The 25,125-nt window shown below is 34.9% G+C and overlaps 1 protein-coding gene across 1 annotated transcript in view; it reads left to right on the top strand.

Moving 5' to 3' along the window:
- DCP2 (decapping mRNA 2) overlaps nt 1-25,125 on the top strand; it is a 40,369-nt gene that overhangs the window by 11,173 nt on the left and 4,071 nt on the right. The window contains exons 2-9 of the mRNA XM_012763749.2: nt 3,243-3,394; nt 8,780-8,907; nt 9,344-9,442; nt 17,502-17,654; nt 17,780-17,892; nt 18,260-18,370; nt 20,361-20,496; nt 23,352-23,462. Of these exons, the coding sequence (XP_012619203.1) occupies nt 3,243-3,394; nt 8,780-8,907; nt 9,344-9,442; nt 17,502-17,654; nt 17,780-17,892; nt 18,260-18,370; nt 20,361-20,496; nt 23,352-23,462 (1,003 nt within the window). The remainder of the gene's footprint in view (nt 1-3,242; nt 3,395-8,779; nt 8,908-9,343; nt 9,443-17,501; nt 17,655-17,779; nt 17,893-18,259; nt 18,371-20,360; nt 20,497-23,351; nt 23,463-25,125) is intronic.

Raw genomic sequence — 25,125 nt, forward strand, 5'->3', positions numbered from 1 at the left:
ATTTAGGAAACTAGTGGAAGGTTGAATTAGTGACAAGTGTATAGAAATTGAAGGAAAGGCAATGATGGCAAGTATTTTTTTTTTTTTTTTTTTTTTTTTTTTTATTCTTTTTGACAGCAGCCTGTATCTGTATGTGGCAAGTATTAATTATGGAGAAAAGAAAGGACTATGCAGGAAATGAAAAGTAATCAGTGTACCACACGCCCTAGTTGTGAATTGCATTTATGGAGTCATAACAATGTAAAGGTTGAATGCTCATCTAACCTAGGACTTATCAACTGGGAGTAATTTTGCTCCCCTCAGGGAACATTTGGCAATATCTGGAGATATTTTTTGGTTGTCACAACTTGACAGGTAGTGCTGTCGACTTCTAACAGGTAGAGGCTGGGGATGATGCTGAACATCCTACAATGCTCAAGACAGCCCCTCTTAATATGAAATTATCTGCTTGAAAGTGAGTTGAGAAACTAACCAAAACTATGACATCATTTTGTTGGGAAAATGGAAAGATGAGAAGGGTATGTGGAGTGGAAATGAGAGTAGAGCTAATTCCAATTCCTCATCTTCCATAGTGGAAGTAAATAGAAAATGCCTGAAACTGAGAAAATAAATAGCATACCATTGTTTTTTTTTTTTTTTTTTGAGACATGGAGCTAAGTTAAACCAGATGAAAGAAGGACTAGTTTTTGTCTTGTGTGCACTATGCAGTGGCCAGTTTGGGAGTTGGGCAGTGGTCTTTATTGCTGTTCAGTTCTCAAAAACTATAAAATGCTGTTCACAGTCTAATCAGAGGATGTGCAGTTCAGGGTTGAGCTCCAGAGTTCAGAAACAATTTTATGGGGCCATTTTCCTGAGCTGTTCTCTCTGCTATCTCCCTGGTACTTCTTGGTTTTCAGGGCTCTCCTCTTTGGTCCTATGGCAAGAAAACCCCTCTACCACACACTTCATGTGACTCTGCCTATATCTGGGACCAAGCAGCTGGAGGACAGAGAGAGAGAGGAAAAAAAAAAAAAAAAAAAAAAAAAAAAGCAACGGAATTTGACCTTACTCTTCTGGGATTACACAGTTCTTGAGCTTGAAAGTTTCTGTTCTCTAGAGTTTTAGACTCTGTGGGTCTACCTCCGTTACCATGATGAGATTGCTTGGGGGCTGAGGTGTAACAGAATGGAGAAAAGAAAAAGGAAATTTCCTCCATAGTCTCCCAAGCATTAGAAGACCTGATTAGACTCCTCTTGATCCTTAAAACAGAACTAGAGGGCTTCTGGAGTTCTCTGTCCCTGCTGATGCCCACTTCGAACCCCCAGTCCAGGCCAAGTGGTAAATCCACTCTGAATACTGGTTTTCTCTAATTTTCCTGCTGCTGTTTACTTTTCAGAGTTCTCAGATAGCTGCTCCATGCATTCTCCCTGGGTTTTATAGCTGTATTTTGTGGAAGGAGCAGAGGAAGACCCTGTGTAAGCATCTTGAAGATACATTATAACTATCAGCATGCGTTAGACAATTTGCTAGACTATGGGAATAAAAATATACAGTATGTAATCTCAGTGCTAATTTGTAAGGGTTTGTGGACAATAATGGTAAAAATCACACTTTTCACGATATGATACATACGATACATATGATAATTGCTGTAACGGAGTGGGAATCAAAGAGTATATAAGTCTGTTCAGAGGAGTCTGGTGTGCCTACGTAGAAGAAGTAGTATTTGTAAGTCTCAAAGGATGAATTAGGAGCTTGCTAGAGGAACAAGAGAAGGGGAGGGTAGATATAGTATTTATTTAGTATAGTATTTAGTATAGTATAGTATATTTATAGTATATTTAGTATAGTATTTAGACAATTTATTTCCAAGAATGAGGCATCTCTGGGTATAGAGGACCTCAGAGCGATAAAAGAGGTTGTACAGGTTGGTGGGGACCAGATCTCGAATGACATATGAAGAGTTTGGGTTTCATATTTTACATAATGCAGTCAGGGTTGCATGTTATATGTTTTGTTTTTTGTGTGTGTGCAGTTTAAGCTCCTTTCCCTCATAATTTTTCTTTATTTTCTTCTTCTTTTTTTTTTTTTTTAGAGACAGAGTCTTACTCTGTTGCCCAGGCTGATCTTGAACTCCTGACCCCAAACAGTCCTCCTCCCTCAGCCACCCAAAGTGTTGGGATTACAGGGGTGAGCCACCATACCTGGTTCCCCACAATTTTTCTATATTGTAGATTAATCTATAATGTAGATTATTTTGTATATATTGCCCTGTCATTTACTTATTCCTTGTTGGAATGTTACATGACAATTATAATATATAAGTATTTTTTTGAGATTTGATTTGAAATTTGGAAACAGCCAGGTATTACTTAGCTTCATAGCTAGTGAATAATGTGAATAAATTGGGTGATACAATTTTTAATTTTAAAAAATGGCTCTTAAAAAAAACCTGAATTTATTTTGGATTTATTTTACTTAGTTGAATCTGTCTCTAATGGTTGCTAGGAAAAAGGATTACCAAAAACACGTAGCAGAAGAAGTAATTAGTAGCTGTGTAATGACTGCTATAATTACATTCACTTAGATTTTTAAATTTTAACTTGTATGTTTCACAAAAGGGTTCGTTATCTTAATCATATATATATATATATATATACACACACACACACACATACACACATAGTGTACTTGTGTACTTCCAATGTACTTGGAAAAGACATTTTAGGATTTAAAAAAAAGATGTTCGAAAGTTAGTTTGAAGTGAGATTGCAGGCTCTTTGGAAGTCTAGTGTATTAATGAACAACAGAGTATTAATTTCTTTCTTTTCCAGTATTTCTTGGTAAATTTTATATATGGAGATTAAGCAGTTTCAAATGTATTTTTTTATTTAATTATGTGAATATATTTGCCCGTATTCTTAGAAATGTTACCAAGCATGAGAGGAAATCCTAGTAAAAATTGTTTTCTTGTTACTTTTAATTTGTTGTTAGTGAACTCTTACATTTATCTCTGTACTTGTGAACAGAGGGTATATAGATTCAGACAAACTCTGAGGTCTATGTGGCATCCTCTCATCCTTTTTTTTTTTAAAGGACTCATCTTTATTATAGTAATTTCCCTGAAATTTTGATTGCTTCCTTTGTCAGGACTGCTTAGTCCGTTTTCTAAGTTGGTGGGTCAGGGTAAAGCAATTAAATAGGCTAAAATAAATCGTTATAGTTTGTAAATGTAATTTTTGTATGTGTTTTGTTTTTGACAGCCGATTTATTTTGCATATTCCCAGCGAGGAAAGAGACAATGCAATCCGAGTGTGTTTTCAGATTGAACTTGCCCATTGGTTTTACTTGGATTTCTACATGCAGAACACATCAGGATTACCTCAGTGTGGGATAAGAGACTTTGCTAAAGCTGATATCCTTTTCATTACTATAATAACTGTTTTTCATTCTTGTTAGTAAAATATTTAACACAATTTTCCCTTTACTTGTCTTTGAGTTTTTTTTAACCTGTTAGACAAAACATACTTGGTATCTAAAAAGTGTCAAATATAAATAGTAGATAATTTAATAGTGTCTTTATTTTTATACAGAGGACTCCTTGCAATGCACACTGATGATTAGAATTAAATTTGATTTTCTTTTCAAAATAGCTAACCTATTTGTAGAACTGATGTGTTTTTTACTTTACTTTTGATGCTCCATGTAACTGGACTATCTTTATCAGATTACTGTCTTTCTGATTTAGAAATTTCTTAATTGATTGTTGAATATTTACTATGTTCAAAGCATTTGTTTTTAGTTCTGTGGCAAATACAAAGAAGTCCTTGTTTTAAAAGAAGCTTTTTCTCCCCTATTTAGATATTAGAAGTTTGTAATAATTTATTAGTTATAAAAAATTGACATGAATATTTAAGATTATAAAAGTAGCTGTGTCACAAGGAGAAGAATTGATGAGTTGCTAATGGTCCTAATATTAAATGTTTTTAGAATTTGGGAAAAGGGTGGAAAGATTTTAGGCAAAGCTATATTTTTAAGGGAATATAGGATTTTCTAAGTAGAAGTTCGGAATATGTTTTAGGTAAAGAAAAGGGATTGAGCAAAATTGGAGATTTGAAAAGTTAAAAGGATATCTCAGGTACTTTATATTGAGCAGAGGTTCTCATGGGGCCATAATAGGAGATGATTGAAAAGGTATATGGGGATGGGGTTGTAAGGATTTTCAAATCTTGAGCCAAGGTGCTTTGATTTCTTTTTTATTCTATAGGTCATTGTTTTTAACCATAAAATGTTTGCTCAAATGGATTTGTACCCAATCCCAAACCCAAATTTGGTTACTAGAACTAGAGTTGGAGTAGGGATAGGTGACTTGAAATATCCTCATACTTAGCTCCCTGTTACTTTCCTTAAGCCCTATGAAATACAGACCCCTTAGGGCTCTGTAGAAAATGAATAGGAACACTAGGAAACTGTTAATGATAGAAGTTTTTGAGCAAGGATAAAGAATATTTCTCTGATCATTTGAAAATGGTATTAGATTATTTGGCAGGATAGGTTGAACCATGGGTTAGACTATTAAATCACTTGAGATATGGAATAATAAGGTCCTGAGCAGGACTACAAAGAACACTGATGGGGGAGACATTTCAAAGGAAGCAATGATCAAACCATTGACTGATTAAATGTGTAGAAGTTAATGAGGAATCAAAGGAGAATAGAAGTATGTTGAGCACCGTCTGTCTTAAAGCCTTGGTGATAGGTTCTGTGGAGAAATCATGGAAGACTTTGGCTTTAAGTAATTATAATGTAGTTATGGAAACATAATTAAAACAACCAAGTCTCCTGTGTTTGGTGGTCGTTTTGTTTTGTTTTGTTTTGTTTTGTTTTGTTTTTGAGACAGAGTCTTGCTCTGTCTCCCCAGGTAGCCAGTGGTGTCATTATAGTTTGCTGCAACCTCAGACTCCTGGGCTCATGGCATCTTCCTGCCTCAGTCTCCTGAGTAGCTGAGACTACAGGTGCAAGCAACAACGCCTGGCTAATTTTTTCTATTTTTAGTAGAAACAGGATCTCACTCTTGCTCAGGCTGGTCTCAAACTCCTGAGCTCAAGTAATCCTCCCACCTCTGCCTCCCAGAGTGCTAGGATTAGAGGCATGAGCCACCATGCCAGGCCTGTTTGGGTCATTTTGTACAGACTTACAGTTCTGTCAGACCAACTTTACATACTTTGGGGTTCTGGATAACATTTTGTTTGTGTTGTGTACATTAGTTTTACATATTCCTTGCTATTAAAAATTAAACATCAGAAACCTTTGTATTATGTTTTATTTTTTTAAATATTATTATTATTATTATTTTAGACAGAGTCTCACTCTCTTGCCTGGGCTAGAGTGCCATGGCGTCAGGCTAGCTCACAGCGGCCTCAAACTTCTGGGCTCAAGAGATCCCGTCTGCCTCAGCCTCCCGGGTAGCTAGGACTAAAGGCATGCATCACCGTGCCTGGCTAATTTTTTCTGTTTTTAGTTGGTTGGCTGATTTCTTTCTATTTATATTAGAGATGAGGCTCGCTCTTGCTTAGGCTGGTCTCAAACTCCTGAGCTCAAGCAATCCTCCTGCCTTGGCCTCCTGGAGTGCTAGGATTATAGGCGTGGGCCACCACACCCGGCCATATTAGTTATGTTTTAAAAGAAACAAAGTTATTTGGAGAAGGAACCTTTATTGCTAATGTGGTAGACTTTGTTAAGTAACCGAATGGTTTCTGTGTCAGGATTATGCAGTAAACAAGGTAGACAGACTCAGTATCTGTATAAAGATGAGAGACAGGAAAGGAAATCATTTCACTGCAGTATGGTAAGATGTGATAGGTTGGTACAGGATTCAGTGGGAACAGAGGAGAGGGATGCCTAATCAGGGCTTGGGGGCTATGAATTTGAATCCCAACTTGAGGCCACTGGAAAATCTTGGGTAAGTTATTTAATTTCTCTTAGATGGGGATCCCAGTTTCCTCCTAAAAAATAAGGTTAATAATAATACCTAATTCAAAGGGTCAGTTTGAAAATCAGGTTAATTTGTATATGTAAATTGTTTAGAACAGTCCCTGGCACATTGTGAGTGAACAATACATGTTAACTGTTTCTCCTCCAGAAAAAAGATTGGGGGGCTAGACAGAAGCCTTTAGAGAAAGTGAGCTGTGTGAGTAAAATCTATGTGAGGAAGTGAAAAGAGTTAAATATTATATTTTAGAGTAAGGGAGGGATGGGATGATATCAGAGTAATTTAGGGGCTAAAACTTGTAGCGGTCTTGTGGGCTGTATTTGAAAAATAATAATGTAGGAGTTTTTTTTTTTCCATTTTCAAAAATTAAACTTTTTTGGGGGAAGAAACCTCAAGTTACAGAGAATATTACCATCGTCATGCCCATTATCTGTAGTCATCCATTTTAAATGTTTTGTCACGTTTACTTGATTTCTTCTTATAGGGTGTTTTGAAAGACCACTCTGGAATAGTATGGATGGTGAATTGGAGGAAGGCAAGACTGGAGATGGGAACCTAGTTAAGATGTGATTTCATTAGTTTACTAGAAAGATAATGAAAATCTATGTTAGAAGTGAAGAGGTCTATTTGGAAGATAATAGAAGGTAAATTGGTGATAACTTGGATATCTGAGGAGAGGTAAAGGATGGTACCCAGGTTTCTGGTGTGAGGAGTTGAGTGGATTAGTGTGCCATTTGATTCGTAGGAAAATGAAAAATTTTCTGAGGGGAATGACGGGTTCAGTTACGGACAAGTTGAATTTGTAGTACCTCTGGGATATTAGAGTGGAAAAGATGGCATAATATAGGTGGATGTTATGGTGACATTCTTTGAGTTAGCATCCTATCTCTGCCATTTACTACTTGTGCATCCTTGGGTAAACTGTGGGACTTTTCTGTGCGTCTGTTTTTCTCTTGTAAGTTGGGCATAGTCTTATGATTTTTCTTCAGTAAGCACTCAGCAATGTGAATGGATACAGACAAGGGTATCATGGATTTGCCCCCAGGCTGAAGTTTTGCTAGGGACTTTACTAAACATATAAAGCAAGACTTTTATTGGGAAATACCTTTTAGAATCTTAGCAACCCCCTATAGAACCACAGGGCTTCATGGAATGGTTAATGTTGTATCCAAGCTTTTATCTTTACCCTCCCCAAATAAGGCATGAACTAACTATATTGAGATTAACCTCATGCTTGTCTTTTAATTACAGTATTGTCATAGACAGTTGACTTCATTGAATTTTTCGAGGGCCTATTTTGTTTTTACTGCAACTGTAAAACCAAAACAAAATTTAAATTACAAAATTGTAGAACTCGTAAAATTTAAATTAGTAAAATGAATTTAATGTGTTTTTGTTGAAACCAAATTTCTCATCACAGTGTGAATATAATGCTGCTTTCTTTGAAGGTGTTTTGAGTTTGACTTACCTATATTACCAGTTCTTCTACCACCTTTCCTTGCTCCATCTGTTAAGAAACCTTCCTTGTTATATTATGTCCATGTGTTATTTGACCCTAATGTATCATTTGTGTATTAGGTTTCTTCTGTTTTTAATAACTCAGAGCAATTAAAGTTAGTACTAGTACCAATATGGTCTCGAAATTAAGTGGCAGTATTTGATACATGTGGTCATCTAGATAATTGAAAGTATGCTCATATTACATGTTTTTAGAGTAACATCAAAATGAAAACACAGGCTATACAAGTTTCTGTTGAAGGCTTGAGAACCCTTGAAAGTATGTCCTTTGAGAAACACTATCATAAATTATAATTTTCCCTATACTTTTTATAGTTTTTAGTTTTTAAGAGATGGAGTCTGGCTCTCTTGGCTGGCTGGAGTGCAGTGTTGGGATCATAGCTTACTGCAGCCTTGAACTCCTGGGCTCAATTTATTGATCCTCCTGCATTAGCCTCTGGAGTAGCTGGGACTATAGGCACTGGCCCTCATGCCCTGCTAACTTCTGGCATTTCAATTGTGAGCCACAGGGCTTGACCACGCTTTTTATAATTAACAGTGTGACAATGATGAGGCATTTGATGGCATGAGTATTAGAATCCTGAGCATGCAATTTCAGGGCTTGAGCTTTTTTTCCTTTTTATAATACTATTTTATACTGCTCAATTTGGGGGCCAGGGGCATGCCTAGTGTTTTTGAAACTGGCTATTCTTTCCTTACTATCAAGATTTACATTTTTTCTATAATTCTTACTAAATCTTCATCATCAAAATGTTTTTCATTATAGAAACAATACATATACATGGTAAAGAAAGTCAATAGCATAGAATGGTATGCCTCATCCGTAGTTCTTTCTTGAAGTTATACAGTTTATCTTTCTTGTTTTTCTGATGGTTTCTTTCTCTTAGCAATACACACACACACACACACACACACACACACACCCTATACCTCTGTTTCTTGCCATTACTTCGGTGTCTATTAACTCCTTGGTGTAATGAATTTAACTCACTTAATGAGAAGTGTTTGAAGGGTTAACATGGTCCTGAATTTCATTGTGCTAACTTAGGGATCCAGGACTATGACTACTCAAAAATTACTTGATTTGTCTCTAGGCTAAATGCAGAAATTAACAATGACTTGTTTAAGAGAAAACAAATTCGGAAAACAACAAAAATAAAAATGTTAAGAGAGGTAAAGATTTGAGTAATTTCACATAAAAAATACAGTTAATTTTTATAGGTTTCTTTCTGTATACAATTTCTCAAGCTGTATTAAGGGAGAAAGTAGCTTCCTTGACATTGTTTATACTCTTCAGTCATTGTCCATTTTTGCTGCCTCAAGGTGAAGATGTGGAAAAAGTCTTGGATGAATGGAAGGAATATAAAATGGGAGTACCAACATATGGTGCAATTATTCTTGATGAGACACTTGAAAATGTGAGTGTAATAAAATAAGGTTTTTAGTGAAATAGTGATCACCTGTTAATTTTTAGCCCATTAACAAATTTTGTTATTTATGTAGAATTATGAATTGAGGTTTTAAAATATTCGTAGATTTCTAGTACTAAAAGGCCAAATTTTGTGTATTTTTGTCTGCATTCTGGGTCCTAAGATTTTATATTAATACTTCTTGCAGCGCTGGCTTAGTGTAAAAAAGTGTCACTTCCTTGTTCAAGAAATATTTTTTAAATAGGCAGAATGCCTTCATACTAGTAATAGTATATTTAGACTCATGGAAGATATTTAAACCAAATACTGAATAAAATTATTGATGATAACAGTTACTTGAAGTAAAGAGAAAAATACCTTTGATTTTAGAAAGGAACGTGGGAAAAGAGGGCATATTTGATTTTTATGTCTCTTTGTTTTGTAGGTACTACTGGTTCAGGGGTACCTAGCAAAATCAGGCTGGGGATTTCCAAAAGGAAAAGTAAATAAAGAAGAAGCTCCTCATGATTGTGCTGCTAGAGAGGTAAGTTATTGCTGTCTGAAGCATAGTAAATTTGGCTGTTGGGCTCTGTGTCTGTGTGTGTGTGTGTGTGTGTGTGTGTGTGTGTGTGTGTGTGTGTGTGTGTGTGTTTAAGCCATACAGATTTACTTGTTTGGACTGTCTAACCTTCTTTTCAGAACTTGAGTGCTTGAAGTAACTTACATATTTTAATGTAACTATTGATTCTTTTGTCCACATCTGTTATCATTTATTCTTACCTGTTTCTTTCATTGTTTTCGTAATTGGTAAAATATTTTGGCTGTTATAATCCTTGTTTTATGTTATAGTCTTGGCTTCCAGACAAGTGCACAAATTTGGGCTTTTCTAAGAAATTTATGTTTGTTGCTCAAACTCTATTTCTCTACTCCTTATAGGATGAAATTTAATTTTTTAAGTATTTAAACTATTTCCCCTCTCTCCAACACAAATCTTAGCCATTTCTGAATTTATTTTATTCCTAGGCAAAAGTATTTATTCTCTGTCCTCTGAACTTGACTTATTATTTCAGCCTCTAAAATTTTGCTGATGCTATTTCCTTACCTGGAAAATCCTCTTTTCTTGCTTCCTATTCAAATCTTATCTGTGTACATTTCTAAACCCAGCTCAAATTGTTTTTTTCCCTGAAGGACTGCTACCAACAAGCTTTGTATGTAGGACCTGAGTTTCTTATCTGTAAAATGAAGTTTAGAATGGATATTTTCTGGAGTTCCTTCTTATTTAAATTCTGTTTTAAAATCTTACCAGTCAACTCTAGCCCACAGTATTCTCTGAACTTTAATAGCAACTATTGTCTTTATTATTCACTTGGTATTAATTATATAGTACCTTGTGATGGATTGTGTACTGTATTCTTTATTCCTTATCCTTTTTCACATTATGCTTTATTGTTGAGATTTAAGAAATTGAACCATAGGAAGTATGATACAATGGAAAGAAGACTGGCCTAGGAGTTGAAAGATTTTTGTTCTAGTATAGCCTCTAGGCAAGTTACTTATAAGATATAAATTTATTAAGGAGAGTCACTCTAGGGCTTCATAGCTGGAAGTGATACCTTTAAGGGAAAAAAATCTAAGGTAGTGATTTGAATTTGAGATTTTTTTGAGACTGTAATAAAGATTTTGTGGCATATTTCATTAGAATCCATTGCCTTGCATGTGTTTGGACTTAATGTTTTCATGCAGCAGTGTTTACTGCTTAGTTTAAGTTTGGTTGTAACTATTTATGCGGGATAATAGTTAAAATTCTTATGAACTACTAGTGGTTATTTACCATGGAAAAACCATTAGTAGTTATTTACTTTGGAGTAGGATTGATAAAATGATTGAAAATGCTGTATTTTAAATTCAGCAACATGTTATCCAAGCTAGTATTTGCAGCAGCTAATAGACAAAATTGTATGCAAGTCAGTGAAGGTTTATGTACATTCCTTAAAATTGAAAGATGTTTGGAGAGAAGAAGGTAAAAAATTGCCACATCCTCTAAAAGCTTTTCCTTTCATTTCTGTAGATGGCAGGAGGTCAGTTGTAAATGTCTTCCCTTTTATGTACTTAAATGTTGTAGTGCTCTTGCTCATAGGGAAGGACAAGATAGAGTGGGGAACCTGCGGCCTCAAGGCCACATATGGCCTTCTGAATGGTTGAGTGCAGCCTTTTGACTGAATCCAAATTTGGTCGGAGAAGTTTGGATTTGGTTGAGGAGCCACAATTGTGGATTTGGTGACCCCGAGGCCACAGGTTCCCCTTGTCAGCATGGTTGTTGTCTAGGTCAGGAAAGGACATTACATTAGCTGGAATAGCAAAAATTTAGGTTAAATTGGGTGGGATCATCTGTCTGTATAATTGGATCTTTTGGGGGGAACTTGAGAGAAATCAAACACAGTAGTCCCATCTTATTGGGACTACTATGGATACTACTCGAGGATACATTCCAAGGTCCCCAGTAATTGCTGAAACCGTGGATAGTAGGGAACCGTATATATGCTATGTTTTTTCCTATGCTTGTCTACCTATGATAAGGTTTAATTTATAAATTAGGCACAGTACAAGATTAGCAACATAACCAATAAATATAACAATATACTATAATAAAAATTATGTGAAATATCTTATCAGAATATCTTATTTTACTGTTCTCACTTTTCAGACTTTGGGATAAATGAAATCCAGAAAGCAATGCCACAGAGAAAGGGGGAAGGTGGGGGGACTACTGTTCTTAAACTTGCAGAACTGTTAAGTAGTGCCCCAGAACCCAAGAGATCAACTTAGATGTTTCCATATGAGGAGTTTTATACACTATATTGTAAAAAGTAAGAATAATGCAAAAATACATTATTTGGGGCAAGAGAGGTAGTTACCTGTGAACTCTGGCACCCCGTTTTTGTATTGGTTATGGTATTTGTTTTCTGTTTTAAGATATTAATACTAAGATAAAAGATTGTTCTGTTTATGTGGTGCTAATTTCAGTAATGACTATAACTCACCCTAACTGGTAAGAAAGTGCACGAATAAAATTTATTTTTAGGGCAAGGGAAGTAGGGTAGTTCTGACAGCTGGAAAGTCCAAGATCAAGGAGCTACCTGATTTGATTCCTGGTGAGGGCTGTCCTCCTGGCTTGTAGACAACTGCCTTTTGCTGTGTGCTCACTTGACCTTTCTTGGGTGCATGTGGAGAGAGCTCAGGTGTCTTGTCCTTTTCATATAAAGACAGCAGCTCTATCAGATGAGGGCACCACCCTTACAAACCTCACTTAACCTCTGTTACCTCCTGAGAGTCCTATCTCCAAATACAGGCACATTATGGGTTAGGACTTCAGCATAAGAATTTGGTTGAGGGGGGACACAGTCCAGTCTGTAGCAGTTGCCAGTTTTGAATAATGAAAAGTATTCAATTAACAGTCCTAGAATTGTAATATGTCCTTCTGCCACTTGGTGGTACTGCAGCATAATAGAAGCAGCACTGCTTAAAAGCGGGGAAACCACCAGTGGTAAGTCTTGGTTGTAAACCAGATTGTTATTCCATTCTTTATAATTTATTAATGCCTCATTTTTCCTTTTGATTTTTACTTGTATTAACATACAGGGAAAGGTTTTGTCCTAATTTTCTAGCTGCTAATTAAACTTAGGCTGGTATCTTAAGCACTTCTTTTTTAAGTTACACAGTTCTACCATGGATGCTTACCCTTAATTCCTAATAGCATTTTTATTTGGTTTATCATAGCATTCCTACAGTTATGTTGTTATTTCAACATAACTGACAGTACTGAAGTGTTTTGTTTTGACACATCCCAAAACAGGACTGTGTATGTGGCTGAACCTACAGCAGCTCTGGTAAACAAGCTTCTCAAGGAGAAGGTATAAATAATTATCAATAGAAAGCTAAGGACAGTCTTAAGTAATTTCGAATCTTCTATTTGACTTCTTGGTTCACCTTTATTAATTTGATTATTTATGAACAATTTTATTCCGTGAAGTATTTAGGACTGTCAAAAGACAAAATTATAATAAATTTAAAGATTGGGACTGGCTTTGTTATTCGAGAATCAGGCAACACTTCATTTTATAAAATAGAATGAGTGTTCGGATTAGCTGAACAGAGAAATTTGGAGTTTTTTCCTTTAAATTCTTTTACTTTATTTTAATTTTTTTAGAAACAAGGTCTCACTTGATCATAGCTCACTATAGCCTTGAATTCCTGGGTACAAGTGATCTTCCTGCCTCAGCTTACCCAGTAGCTAGGATTACAGGCATGCACCACTACACCCATCTAATTTTTAAATTTTTTTGTAGAGATGGGGTCTTACTGGTCTAGGCTGGTCACCAACAGGGTTGGTTTTAAGGACAGAAAAAGGACTGAGGAAAGCAAAACAAAAAACAAAACACAGATTGATCTTTTCAGTTACTTTCACCGTAAAGGTTATAAAGCAAAGGGGACTTCCTTATGACGATTAAAACTGGGCTGTTTGGGGATTTGGCTATGTTATCTCTCCCTCTCCTGATTTCTGAAGGTCAGATAAACAATTTATTAATAGTTTTGGTTTGGTGACATGGGACACATGGGACTTTAGCATGATTAATTCCATTTTGGTTTGGTCTGTTGGGGCCTAGTGTAGGAGATCAGTCCAAACCATAGCTTCTTATAAATTTTATTTAACAGGACAAAGATGTGAAAAATGTTTCCTAGATACTATTGAAGGCATAGTAACCCAGTGTGTTTTTGTTGTCATTTGTTGTGAAACGTCAACTGTTGAGAAGAAGCAAGTGATACTTGGCAGTTCATTTGTAGTTTCAAGATTTTATACTGTGGCTTATTATTTGGCAAAACAACATGTTTTATTATAATGAAGCTGACTTCAATATGCATTTATATGATTTAATTCACAGAATTTGTACAGAGAAACTACTGGTGGGCTTAGTCTACCTCTTTCTATAGGCTTATAGGACAAATATTATAAACAATTTCATTGTCTCCCTGTGCCAGTTCTCTTTAGTTAACACTTCTTAAAAAAACCTTTTACATGGGGATTTTTATTTGATAAATTTGAGAGTTAATGCTGCTCCATGTGCCAGAAAAATTAACTATGTATTGTACATAGTTAATAATACAATAATAGATTTGATTCACAGAAGGTATGGTATTAAAATTTTTTCTGGAGTCTGTACATATAAGTCAGCTATTAAAACTTACTCCTGATATACCAAAATAAAAAAAAATTAAAAAAAAAAATGAAACCAAAAAAAAAAAAAAAAACACGTAACCAGTCATATTTGTCAGGTCAAGAAAAAAAAAAATAAAAGACCATGAATCAAAAAAAAAAAAAAAAAACTTACTCCTGGTAGATATTTGATGAGAGTGAATGCCTTATTTTAGGGGCAAATGTATATCACTTTTAGGATTGAGATGTGTTTTCTCTGTTATTTTTATTCTGGCTTTGGTTGTATAGTTTGAAGCTGCCTGGATTAGTGCTGGTGGCCCTTTTCATTTTGCCTCTTATTGTACCACTTCATTTTGCATGTAATTCTTTAGTTATAGGCATTCCCAGCTATCCAAATGGAATGCCTTTTCTTCTTATCTATGTGGCAAACTCCTATTCATCTTTTAAGTCCTACCTTGAAGTTGTCCAGCAGAATAAGATGCCATCCATTACAGACTTCCAAAGGTGACCGCCCCAACTCTCACACACCTTTACAAAAGGCTGAGTTAGGCATCCTCTTTCTACCTCTTAACACTTAAACATCAAATTACAATTAATTTTTTTTCTTTTTAAACTGAACTCCTTAAAGGACAGTGCTTGCTTTATTCATTACTGAATTCATTGCCTAGGTACACAGTACATATTTGAATGGATGTACTAAAATGAACTAAGCATTTGGGTTACATATGACTTCATAAAAATTACATGAATAATGAGATAATTTCAAATAGAAAAGTAGGGAGATTAATACAAAGAATAGACCCTGGTTAATCTTTTGCCATATTTATTACTTTTGATGTGTGTGTGTATATAGCTTTTATTATTATTGCTGAATTATTTAAGAGTAAGTTGCAGACAAAATGCCCCTTTATAGTTAAATATATACTTCTGCATATCTTTTAAAAACAAATAATTCTCTTAGGGTAGTCACAGTGTAGTTATCAAATGCAGGAATGTAACATTGATGTGCTGTTATCTAATGGACAGTTCATATTCAAATACACTATTTGCCCATTATCCTTTCCACAGTTTCCACCCCAAAACCCCCATCTAGGATCCTATCCAGGCTCATTTATTGCATTTGCATTTAGTTGGTATGTCTTTCAGTCTCCTTTAATCTGATACAGTCCTCTGTCCTTCAATACTTTTTTTATTTAGTTAGATGCTATTTGTAACACATAGATAATAGGTTCTGCTCCCAAGGAATTTAGATTATGCAGTTTACTTTTAGCATTGTTCCTAATTATTATACAGATTTATGTGACTAGCTGTGCATACTTATTTCTGATAATGTGGTATTATTCAAAGAAGGAAGTCAAGAGATTATGTAAAAATAGAATTAAGAACCAAATTTTCTGTTGAAGCTAAAACATATAAAGTACACTAAACAGTTTATTCATTTTTATATATGTATATAGCTGTGAAAGCACCACCCAGATCAAGGTACTGAACATGACAGGGGCACATAATCCTAGCCCTTAGGTAGGCCAAGGTGGGAGGATCTCTTAAGGTCAGGAGTTGGAGACCAGCCTGAGCAAGAGTCTACTAAAGTCTCTATTAAAAATAGGAAAAAATTAGTCAGGCAACTAAAAATAGAAAAAATTAGCCAGGCTTGGTGGTGCATACTTGCAGTCCCAGCCAATTGAGAGGCTAAGGCAAGAGGCTCTCTTGAGCCCAGGAGTTTGAGGTTGCTGTGAACTAGGCTGGCATCATAGCACTCTAGCCTGGGTAACAAAGAGAGACTTTCTCAAAAAAAAAAAAAAAAGATACAGAACACTGATAACACCTAAGGAGAGTCCTGCCTGTCACTTCCCAATCAATACCCACCTTTTCCCACATTTCCTGAAGGGACTCATTGTTTTGCCTTCTGTTACCATTGATTAGTTTTGCTTGTTTTTGAGCTTTGTGTAAATAAAATTTGCAGTTGTGACTTTTTGTGTTTGGTTTCTTTGGCTCAACATAATGCCTGTGAGATGCATCTTGTTTCATGTATCCATAGTTGGTTCTTTTTATTTTTCTCTATTAATATTCCAGTGTATAAATATTATAACTTTGTCCATTTTCTTACACATTGGATTTGTATCCAGTTTTTGCTACTGTGAATAAAGCTGCTGTGTCTATTTCTTGTATATGCTCTTTTTTTTTTTTTTTGAGACAGCATCTTGCTCTGTTGCCCAGGCTAGAGTGCCGTGGCATCAGTGTAGCTCACAGCAACCTCCTGGGCTCAAGCGATCCTCCTGCCTCGACCTCCCAGAGTGCTAGGATTATAGGTGTGAGCCACCACGTCCGGCCTGTATATGCCCTTTGAGGAAAAGAGACCCATATTTCTCTAAGACTGGACTTGCTGAGTAATAGGGAGGCTACTGCTAATAGTTTTCCAAGTAGTTGTACCAATTTACATTCCCAACAGCAATGAACAGATCCTGGCGTATACACCAAATTGTCAAATTAAAAAATTTTTAGCTATTCTGGTGGGAATGTAATGGTTTATCATTGTTGTTTTAACTTCCATTTTCCCCGAAGTTTAATGATGTTGAGCACCTTGTCATATTTGTTCTTAATGGCTATTCGAATATTCCCTTTTATTAAGTACCCATTTAGATATTACCCATTTTTTAAAAGTTGAGTTACTTGTCTTATTGATATGTATGTATGTGTATATATGTGAGTTTTTTTTAATATATATTGGATATGAATGGATTGTGTCTTTGATTTATGTTTTCCCTTTGACTCTCTTACGGGTGTCTTTAATGAAGAGAAGCAATTCCATATATTGATATGTAAACTTTTAGGTAAACTATTCTTAATTGTTACAGCTATAAATCTAATAGCCCATTAAGTTTGATTTATTAGTCAAAAATGTTTTTTAAGCTTGTCTAAAGCAGTAGATTAGACCTTAGTTTCAAAGAAGAAGAACCAAAGCATCTGGACTTTTGCTTTAATGGGAATGTTCAGACAGCATGCATGAATTATAAGATAAATCCATGTGACTAATGGTTTAATTACATCGTCTTCTGTTAAGATTTGGAAAGGTGGGACGCCATGAAACCTCTGTCACTGAACATTCAGAATTTTATTCTGGGAAAGGTGTATAGTTTTGGTATGTTTGAATGCCAGTGGTCTGTTTCTGTGTGTACCCAAAGTACCAGATGTGGATATAGAGAAATGTAGGACACAAGAACTTTCTTTTTTTTCAATATCACATTTATGCTTCTGTACCCGTTCTGCCATTTCTGAAGTAGTAAATACAAATGATTCCCCTTTTCTGAATTTTTGTCTTTGAAATGAATTTTAATGAACTGGAGGTCTAAAAGCTAAAAGTGAAAATTTCATCCACATTTGTTATTTCCAGGTCTTTGAAGAAACTGGTTTTGATATCAAAGACTATATTTGTAAGGATGATTACATTGAACTTCGAATCAATGACCAGCTTGCTCGCTTGTACATTATTCCAGGAATTCCAAAAGACACAAAATTTAACCCGAAAACCAGGAGAGAAATTCGGGTATGTAACAATTGGTAGTATTTTCAGATTGCTGGACAGTATCCTAATTGAATGAAGTAGGGAATTTCTTTTAGAAACTCCTTCATAATAATTAACTAAATGGATTATTTTCTTTTGTGTTTCAGAACATTGAGTGGTTCTCCATTGAGAAATTGCCTTGTCATAGAAATGATATGACCCCAAAATCCAAGCTTGGTTTGGCACCTAACAAATTTTTTATGGCCATTCCCTTTATCAGGTATGTTCGTATTTCTTTAGAAATAACCTTCATGATTCTGATAGTTTCTTTCTACAGCCAGATTTTAAAAGTGAATTCTGTTATTTTTTTTGTTTTTTGAGACAATGTCTCACTCTGTTGCCTGGGCTAGAGTGCAGTCATATCATTATAGCTCACTGCAATCTCAAACTCGTGAGCTCAGACTATCTTGCTGCCTTAGACTCCTAGAGTAGCTGGGACTATAGGCACACACCACCACGCTTGGCTAATTTTTTAAATTTTTTTATAGAGATGGAGTCTGAATGGGTTGCACAGGCTAGTCTCATACTCCTGGCCTCAAGCGATCCTCCCACCTTGGCCTAAAAGTGAATTATTCTTATTTCCATAGACCATTAAGGGACTGGCTTTCTCGAAGATTTGGAGATTCCTCAGATAGTGACAATGGATTTTCCTCAGCTGGTAGCACACCAGCTAAACCTTACACTGTGGAAAAATTGAGGTAAAGAAATACACTTATGGAATTATTGGATATATTGAATTGAATATGTTGAATTTTGACTTCATGATAGTTTTTTTTAATATAGTAGCATTTTGCTTCTAAAGTTTGCAGAGGTATAGGATTCCTTTTTATAGTTATTATTTCGTTATTGGTCTCACAGGTAATAGAAGATTTTTAAGAGATGTAAAAGGTTAATTGCAGTTGGAAAAGAGCTTCAGGCACATTTTAAAATAATATACTCAAGAGGATACCAACTTTTCAAGTGGATAGATAGAACACTAGGAAAAGAAAAACTTGTGTGTATTCACAGTGTTATTACAGTTCTCTGTTCTCATAGCCAACTTTAGAGATAAGGGAATTTGTGAAGACGATTGGGATATTGAGGTCTGTTTTTGTCCAAGGGAGATGACAGATGTCGATGTATAATTTGTTAAAGTCAAAGAATGGCGAAGACTTGGGCTTGCTTTTTTTTCTTTCCCTAGCATAGATTGTATATATTATAAAGAGTAACTATTATATGGACATGAACTATGAACAAACTGTTTTCTTCCTTGGAACTTAATTGCATCCAAATCACACAGAGTAGGCTGGGGAAGTAACTTTATTAAATAATCATATAATTTTGGCATCAGTTTATTAGAACTTTACCTATGTTAGGTTCAGAGAGAGTTGATTTTTACATTTTCTCCAATTTGGATGTTCAGCTTTTATCATAGAGCTTCAGAAATTAATAGGAATAAACCACATGTATAGTCAATAGCTTTAAAATAGGTAGCATTCTATTTTAGATGGGTTTTATGAGGACAGGAGCTTAGACTAAATGCCTGGAGATGCCCTTCAGAATCTATAGTTATAATAACCAAGTTATATACTACAGAGATAAGTGAAACAGTGTAGAAAAAGTAATGTAGACAGGAATGCAGCCAAGATAAAAAGAAACAAAGATACTGCCAAAAAAATTAGGAAATATTGACAGTGTTTGATAAAAGAATTATATGAATGTTCATGTTTGGAAGAATCTGTCGACCATAGTGTGTGGTATGAGTTCCCTATCTTAGTCCAAGGGTTTGTGGTCTTGGTGAGTGGGTAAGGAGATGATAAAGCAACTTCTTTAAACAAATTTCAGGTTTTTATGTGTGTGTTTTTTTTTTTTTTTTTTAGAATATAGACTAATGTCTCTCATGTGTTGGAGGAAATATCTGAATCCTATCTAGAGAAAGGATAGACTAAAATTTTATTGTTTTTAAATGGGAAAGGAGAAGAACTCTGAAGTATTCTGAAATAATCTTACTATAATGTGATTCTTGGGATCAGTTAACTCTGGAATATATTATACATGGACGTGGTACTATATAATGAGATTTTTTTACCTCATATTGCAAATTACCACCTGAGTAGTTTTTCAAAGTCAGATTCTTTTGCATAAGAATTTGAGACTGGATCTTTATTGAGTTGCTAATTCATTGTCTGTGCCCCTTAATTTTTTGCTTTAGAAAATAGCTTAATTTCTCAGATCCTCTTATAGTATGGATGGGATCCATAACTGACCTGTACAGGATCAAATTCCATACTTTAAACATCTTAGCAAGAATATGAGTTGCTTGTCCTATTAATAAGGAAAATGCACTTACATTCATTTCAGCTAAATTTAGAAGTAATTATTTTCTTCAGATTTTTAACAGCACAGTATAATCACTTATATAGGGAGGAGATAATATGGATAATTTTTAAATGTCTGGGATGAAATAATAGGGTTATTCATTCAAGAAATATTTATTGAATGTCAGGCTTTCTCTAGGTGCTAGGGATAAAGTTGTAGATAAAGCAGACAAGAATCTCTGCCCTCTTAGAACTTACATTCCAGTGGGGAGAGGTAGACGATAAATAAGAAAGTAAAATATTTAGTCTGTAAAATAAACTATTCAGGTATTATAAGAACTATAAGTGAAAACTTCCTGATCTGATTTTTATTTTTAAAATCTTGATATAGTCGAACCAAATTCCGCCACAGTCAACAGTTATTTCCTGATGGTTCTCCTGGTGACCAGTGGGTAAAGCACAGGCAGCCACTGCAGCAAAAGCCATATAATAATCATTCTGAAATGTCTGACCTTTTAAAAGCAAAGGTGAGTGATACACAATTAAAATTTTTCAGAAATTTAGATCATTTGGCTTTGAAATCATTCTAAATTGAGGCATTGCATATTAATAGTTATAGAGCTCTGAATTGTTGATCAAAGGCTGCTGTGTCCCTTAGGGCTGAGACTCCTTAATATTTATAGCTTTGGTATAAATCCAGTAAAGTAAGTAATAGGAGTTAGTATCTGACTTTGATATACATAATGCTAGCGAAAGGTTCATTTAAAAATAAGTCATAAAAGACATATCTTCCAATTTAAGATAAATAAGATCTATTGGCTTTTGTTTGGGAAAACATTAACAGTGTATTGTAAAATTTTATTTTCATTATTCTAGTGTATGGTTGTATCACAATTTATCCAGTCCACCTTTAATAGATATTTTGGTTGTTTCCAGTTTGGGGCTTTAACAGTGCTGCTATTTTTGATACATGTCTTTTGATAAATGGACACAATTCTTTTTTGTAACTAAAAGTAGAAGTATTGGCTCATTGGTTATTAAGTATATACTTGGAACTAATTTTCTCAAGTTATTTATATGCCTAGCAAAATACATGAGAATTCTAATTGTCCTGCATCCTTACTAATACTTGGTATTGTCTTTTTTAACTGTCCATTTGGGGACTGCTCTTATTTTTATTTTCATTTTTCTTTTTAAAAATATACTGGGTTTATGAAAGTTAAAAAACGTTTGTGCTTCAGAGGACACTATCAAAAGTAAAAACAACTTACAAAAGGGGGGAAATATTTGTAAATCATATATAATAAGGGATTCAGTTCTAAAATATATGAAGAAGAACTAGAACTCAGAACAACAAAAAAACCCAATGAAATTATGGGCAGAGGACTTGGATAGTTCTCCAAAGAAGTTATACAAATGGCCAATAAATGTACAAAAAGATGTTCAACATTATTATTTTTTTTAACATACCTGTAGCACACAACAACATTATTAATCATTAGGGAAAAGCAAATCAGAACCACAATTAGATACCATTTCTTATCCATAGGATGGCTTTAATAAAAAACAAAAATAACAGCAGAGAGTAACAAGAATTGGTAAGGATGTGGAGAAATTGGAGCCCTTGTGCATTCCTGATGGGAATGTAAAATGATGCAGCTCTCTTGGAAAACAACTTGAGATTTCTTAAAAAGTTAAATGGTAGAGTTACCATAGGACTCAGCAATTCTCCTCCTAGGTGTATATGCAAAAGAATTTAAAGCAAGGACTTTAACATATAACTTGTATATTAATATTCACATTGGCATTATGCATGATACTCAGAGGTGGAAATAGCCCATATGCCTGGCAGCAGGTGAATGGGTAAACAAAAAGCGGTACATATGTACAATGAAATATTATTCAGCCTTTAAGAGATGAAATTCTGATAACATGCTACAAGTTGGGTGAACCTAGAGGACATTATGCTAAGTGAAATAAGCTAGACACAGAAAGACAAATATTGTATGATTCTACTTAGATGAGGTACCTAGATTAGACAAATTAATAGAGACACAAAGTAGACTAGAGATTACCAGAGGCTGGAGGGAAGGAAGAATAGGGAGTAATTGTTTATTGGCCACAAAGTTTGGGATGATGAAAAAAAGTTTGGAAAGCCATAGTGGTGATGGTTGCACAACATTGTGGCTGTTACTTAATGCCACTAAATTATACACTTACAAGTGGTTGAAATGGTACATTTTATGTCTGTTGTACCACAGTGAAATATAGTAATAAATAGGCTGGGCACAGTGACTCACATCTGTAATACCAGCACTTTGAGAGACCGAGGCAGGAGGATGGCTTGAGGCCAGGAGTTTGAGACCAGCCTAGGCGACATAGTGAGACCCCATCTCTACCAAAAATAGAAAAATCATCTGGGTGTGGTGGCACATGCCTATAGTCCTAGCTACTGGGGAGGCTGAGGTGGGAGGATTGCCTGAGCCCAGGCATTGGAGGTTGCAGTGAGCTATGATCACATCACTACTGTATTATACCACTGTATTCTAGTCTGGGCGACAGAGTGCGACCCTGTCTCTGAAAAGAAAGTTTATGTGTTTTAATTTAAACTTAGGGGTTTTTTTGGTGGGAAAATTAACTCCTGTGAAAGCAGTTTGTTTTTTTAAATTTTTTATAAGTGACAGTGTTCCTATGTTGAGTGCCACCACATCCAGCTAATTTTTAAATTTTTTGTAGAAAGGGGATCCCATTAATGTTGCCCATGCTGGTCTTGAACTCCTGGCCTCAAGTGATCCTCTGCCTCCCAGAGTGCTGGGATTACAGGTGTGAACCACCATGATTGGTTTAAAGTAGTTTAATAGCAAGATATAAACAACTGCATGTTTAGGTTTTATCTCTAAATTTAGGAATAATGGCCCAAATTTTAAAAACACCAGTCTTCATTATTTTGTAAAAGTGATTATTCATTTGATAGTGCTTATTTGTTTATTAATAATTTAAAACAGATTTTCAAGGTAGCAGTTGATCACATTTGCTTCCTATTTCTTGCTGTGGCCAGTGTGCATCAGCATTCCCTCACAGAGAGTCCATTTATGTATTATAAACAAAATCTGTAAGTAGATATAGGATAAGGCAACAGGCGTGGAAGATTTCTAGGGACCATTATATTTGCTATTTCATACCTTTAGGGGAATCTTGCTTTGCGAAGCCCTATCTTCTATAAAAAAATACATTGATATGGTGATTTATGAAAATTGGGTGGGGGACAGAGGTTGCCTACAACTTGCTTGAACCAGCTAAACATAGCCAGGGGATTGTATTCTTTTGTGCTAATATTACATTATACTATAGATGCATATTTTATTTCTTATTGGAAAAACAGAATCAAAATATGAGGGGAAATGGCAGAAAACAGTACCAAGACTCACCTAATCAAAAGAAAAGAACAAATGGGGTCCACAGCCAGCCAGCAAAGCAGCAGAATTCTTTGATGGTAAGAGTTACAGCTCCCGTGCTAAGTATAGGCACTTCACCCTTTTAAGAGTGGAGCAAGGGTACTGTCAAGGCACATTAATGTTATTTGCTTTGAATTTTAATTGATGTATTGATAGGATTTTTATGGAGCTAAATTCTACACTGTTCACACTAAAAATCTCTTTGGCCGCTCTTAATTACAGGTTTATAACATTGATTCAACTGCACATCTAATGTTCCCTTTCTTTAAAAAATTTTTTTAGTAGAGATGGTTTCTTGCTCTTACTCAGGCTGGTGTTGAACTCCTGAGTTCAAGGGATCCTCCTGCCTTGGCCTCCTAGAGTGTTAGGATTATAGGTGTGAGCCACTGTGCCTGGCCCAATCTTCGCTTTTTATATGGCTATTTATATTTATCTTAATGCCACAGAAAATAACATGTAGTCAAACCAGTTCTAGAGCAATTTTTTGGCTAATCGTTTTGCTTGTATTTTTCTCAATATTCTATGTTACTGTAATGAAGTTAAAAATTGGGAGAAGTTCATCATGTATTTTTTTTTTAATCTTCAAGTTGATAGAGTTTAGAAGATTAAAAATAAATAAAACATCCATAGATAGTGCCATTGTCATTAGACTAGGCCTGAAGACAAATAGTTGTGAACATTTTATGGCATTTCCTTTCTTTTTTTTAAAGCCAGTCAAATTTAGTGGAGGGTTGAATATTCCTTTCATTCTTTTATTTAGTTTGTGCTCCAGAAGGTAATTCATAGCTAATGGTCTCCTCCCTTATGTTTTCTGTAAGTCCTGCCTGATATCTGAATGTTGGATTTTTTTATTGTAGCTTCACCTATTTTTCATTTCTTTAACAGAGAGTGGTAATAGTAATTTCAAATTTTTAGCAAAAACATTTTACCTGAATTCCCTGGATGCTGTTTATTTAACTTGAGGTGTAATGATTCAATAAATCTATGTTGAAGATTGGTTTATTAGCAGACTACTTGCCTGTTACCATTACTTTACTTTTCTCTGATTGAAGGTAGTGATAAGAACAAAGGAGACAATAGATGATTTAAAAAGTTTTTAATAAAATTGAATTCTAATGAAAACGGGACAGATACTTTTTATTGATAATACTATACAAATATTAATTCTCCATAAGTTAAATATAAATTCAAGTTGCTACCAGTCAAAATCCTTGTATGTTTTTTGGAGGAACTTCACAAATGAATCTCATATTTGTTTAGAAGAACTTAAATAGATTTTTTAAGTTTTTAAAAAAGAAAATTAATGGAGAACAATATATAAACAGTTTATAAGAGAAAAAATAAAAATGATAAACATGAAAAATGTCAAACAATATGTGTAGTCAGAGAATGTAAATTAAGATGGGATACCATTTTATCCCTTCAGATTGCAAAGATGAAAAGATCAGTAATACCCAGTTGTGTATTATTGAGTGCATGAACAACACATAAAAATTACGAATTGGTACAACCTTCTGGAGAGGAGTTGGGCTATATCAAACTGCACTCCAGCCTGGGTAACAGAGTAAGACCCTGTCTCGTAATAAAAACAACCACCACCAAAACACTTATTTTCCTAGAAGGGAAATTTAAAGAATATTCACCCCCTCATTCTTTATACTAATGAAAAGATGGAAACAATGTAAATATCCAAGATGTTAT

The sequence above is a fragment of the Microcebus murinus genome, chromosome 11, assembly GCF_040939455.1.
Source record: "Microcebus murinus isolate Inina chromosome 11, M.murinus_Inina_mat1.0, whole genome shotgun sequence".
NCBI classification, from domain to species: domain Eukaryota; kingdom Metazoa; phylum Chordata; class Mammalia; order Primates; family Cheirogaleidae; genus Microcebus; species Microcebus murinus.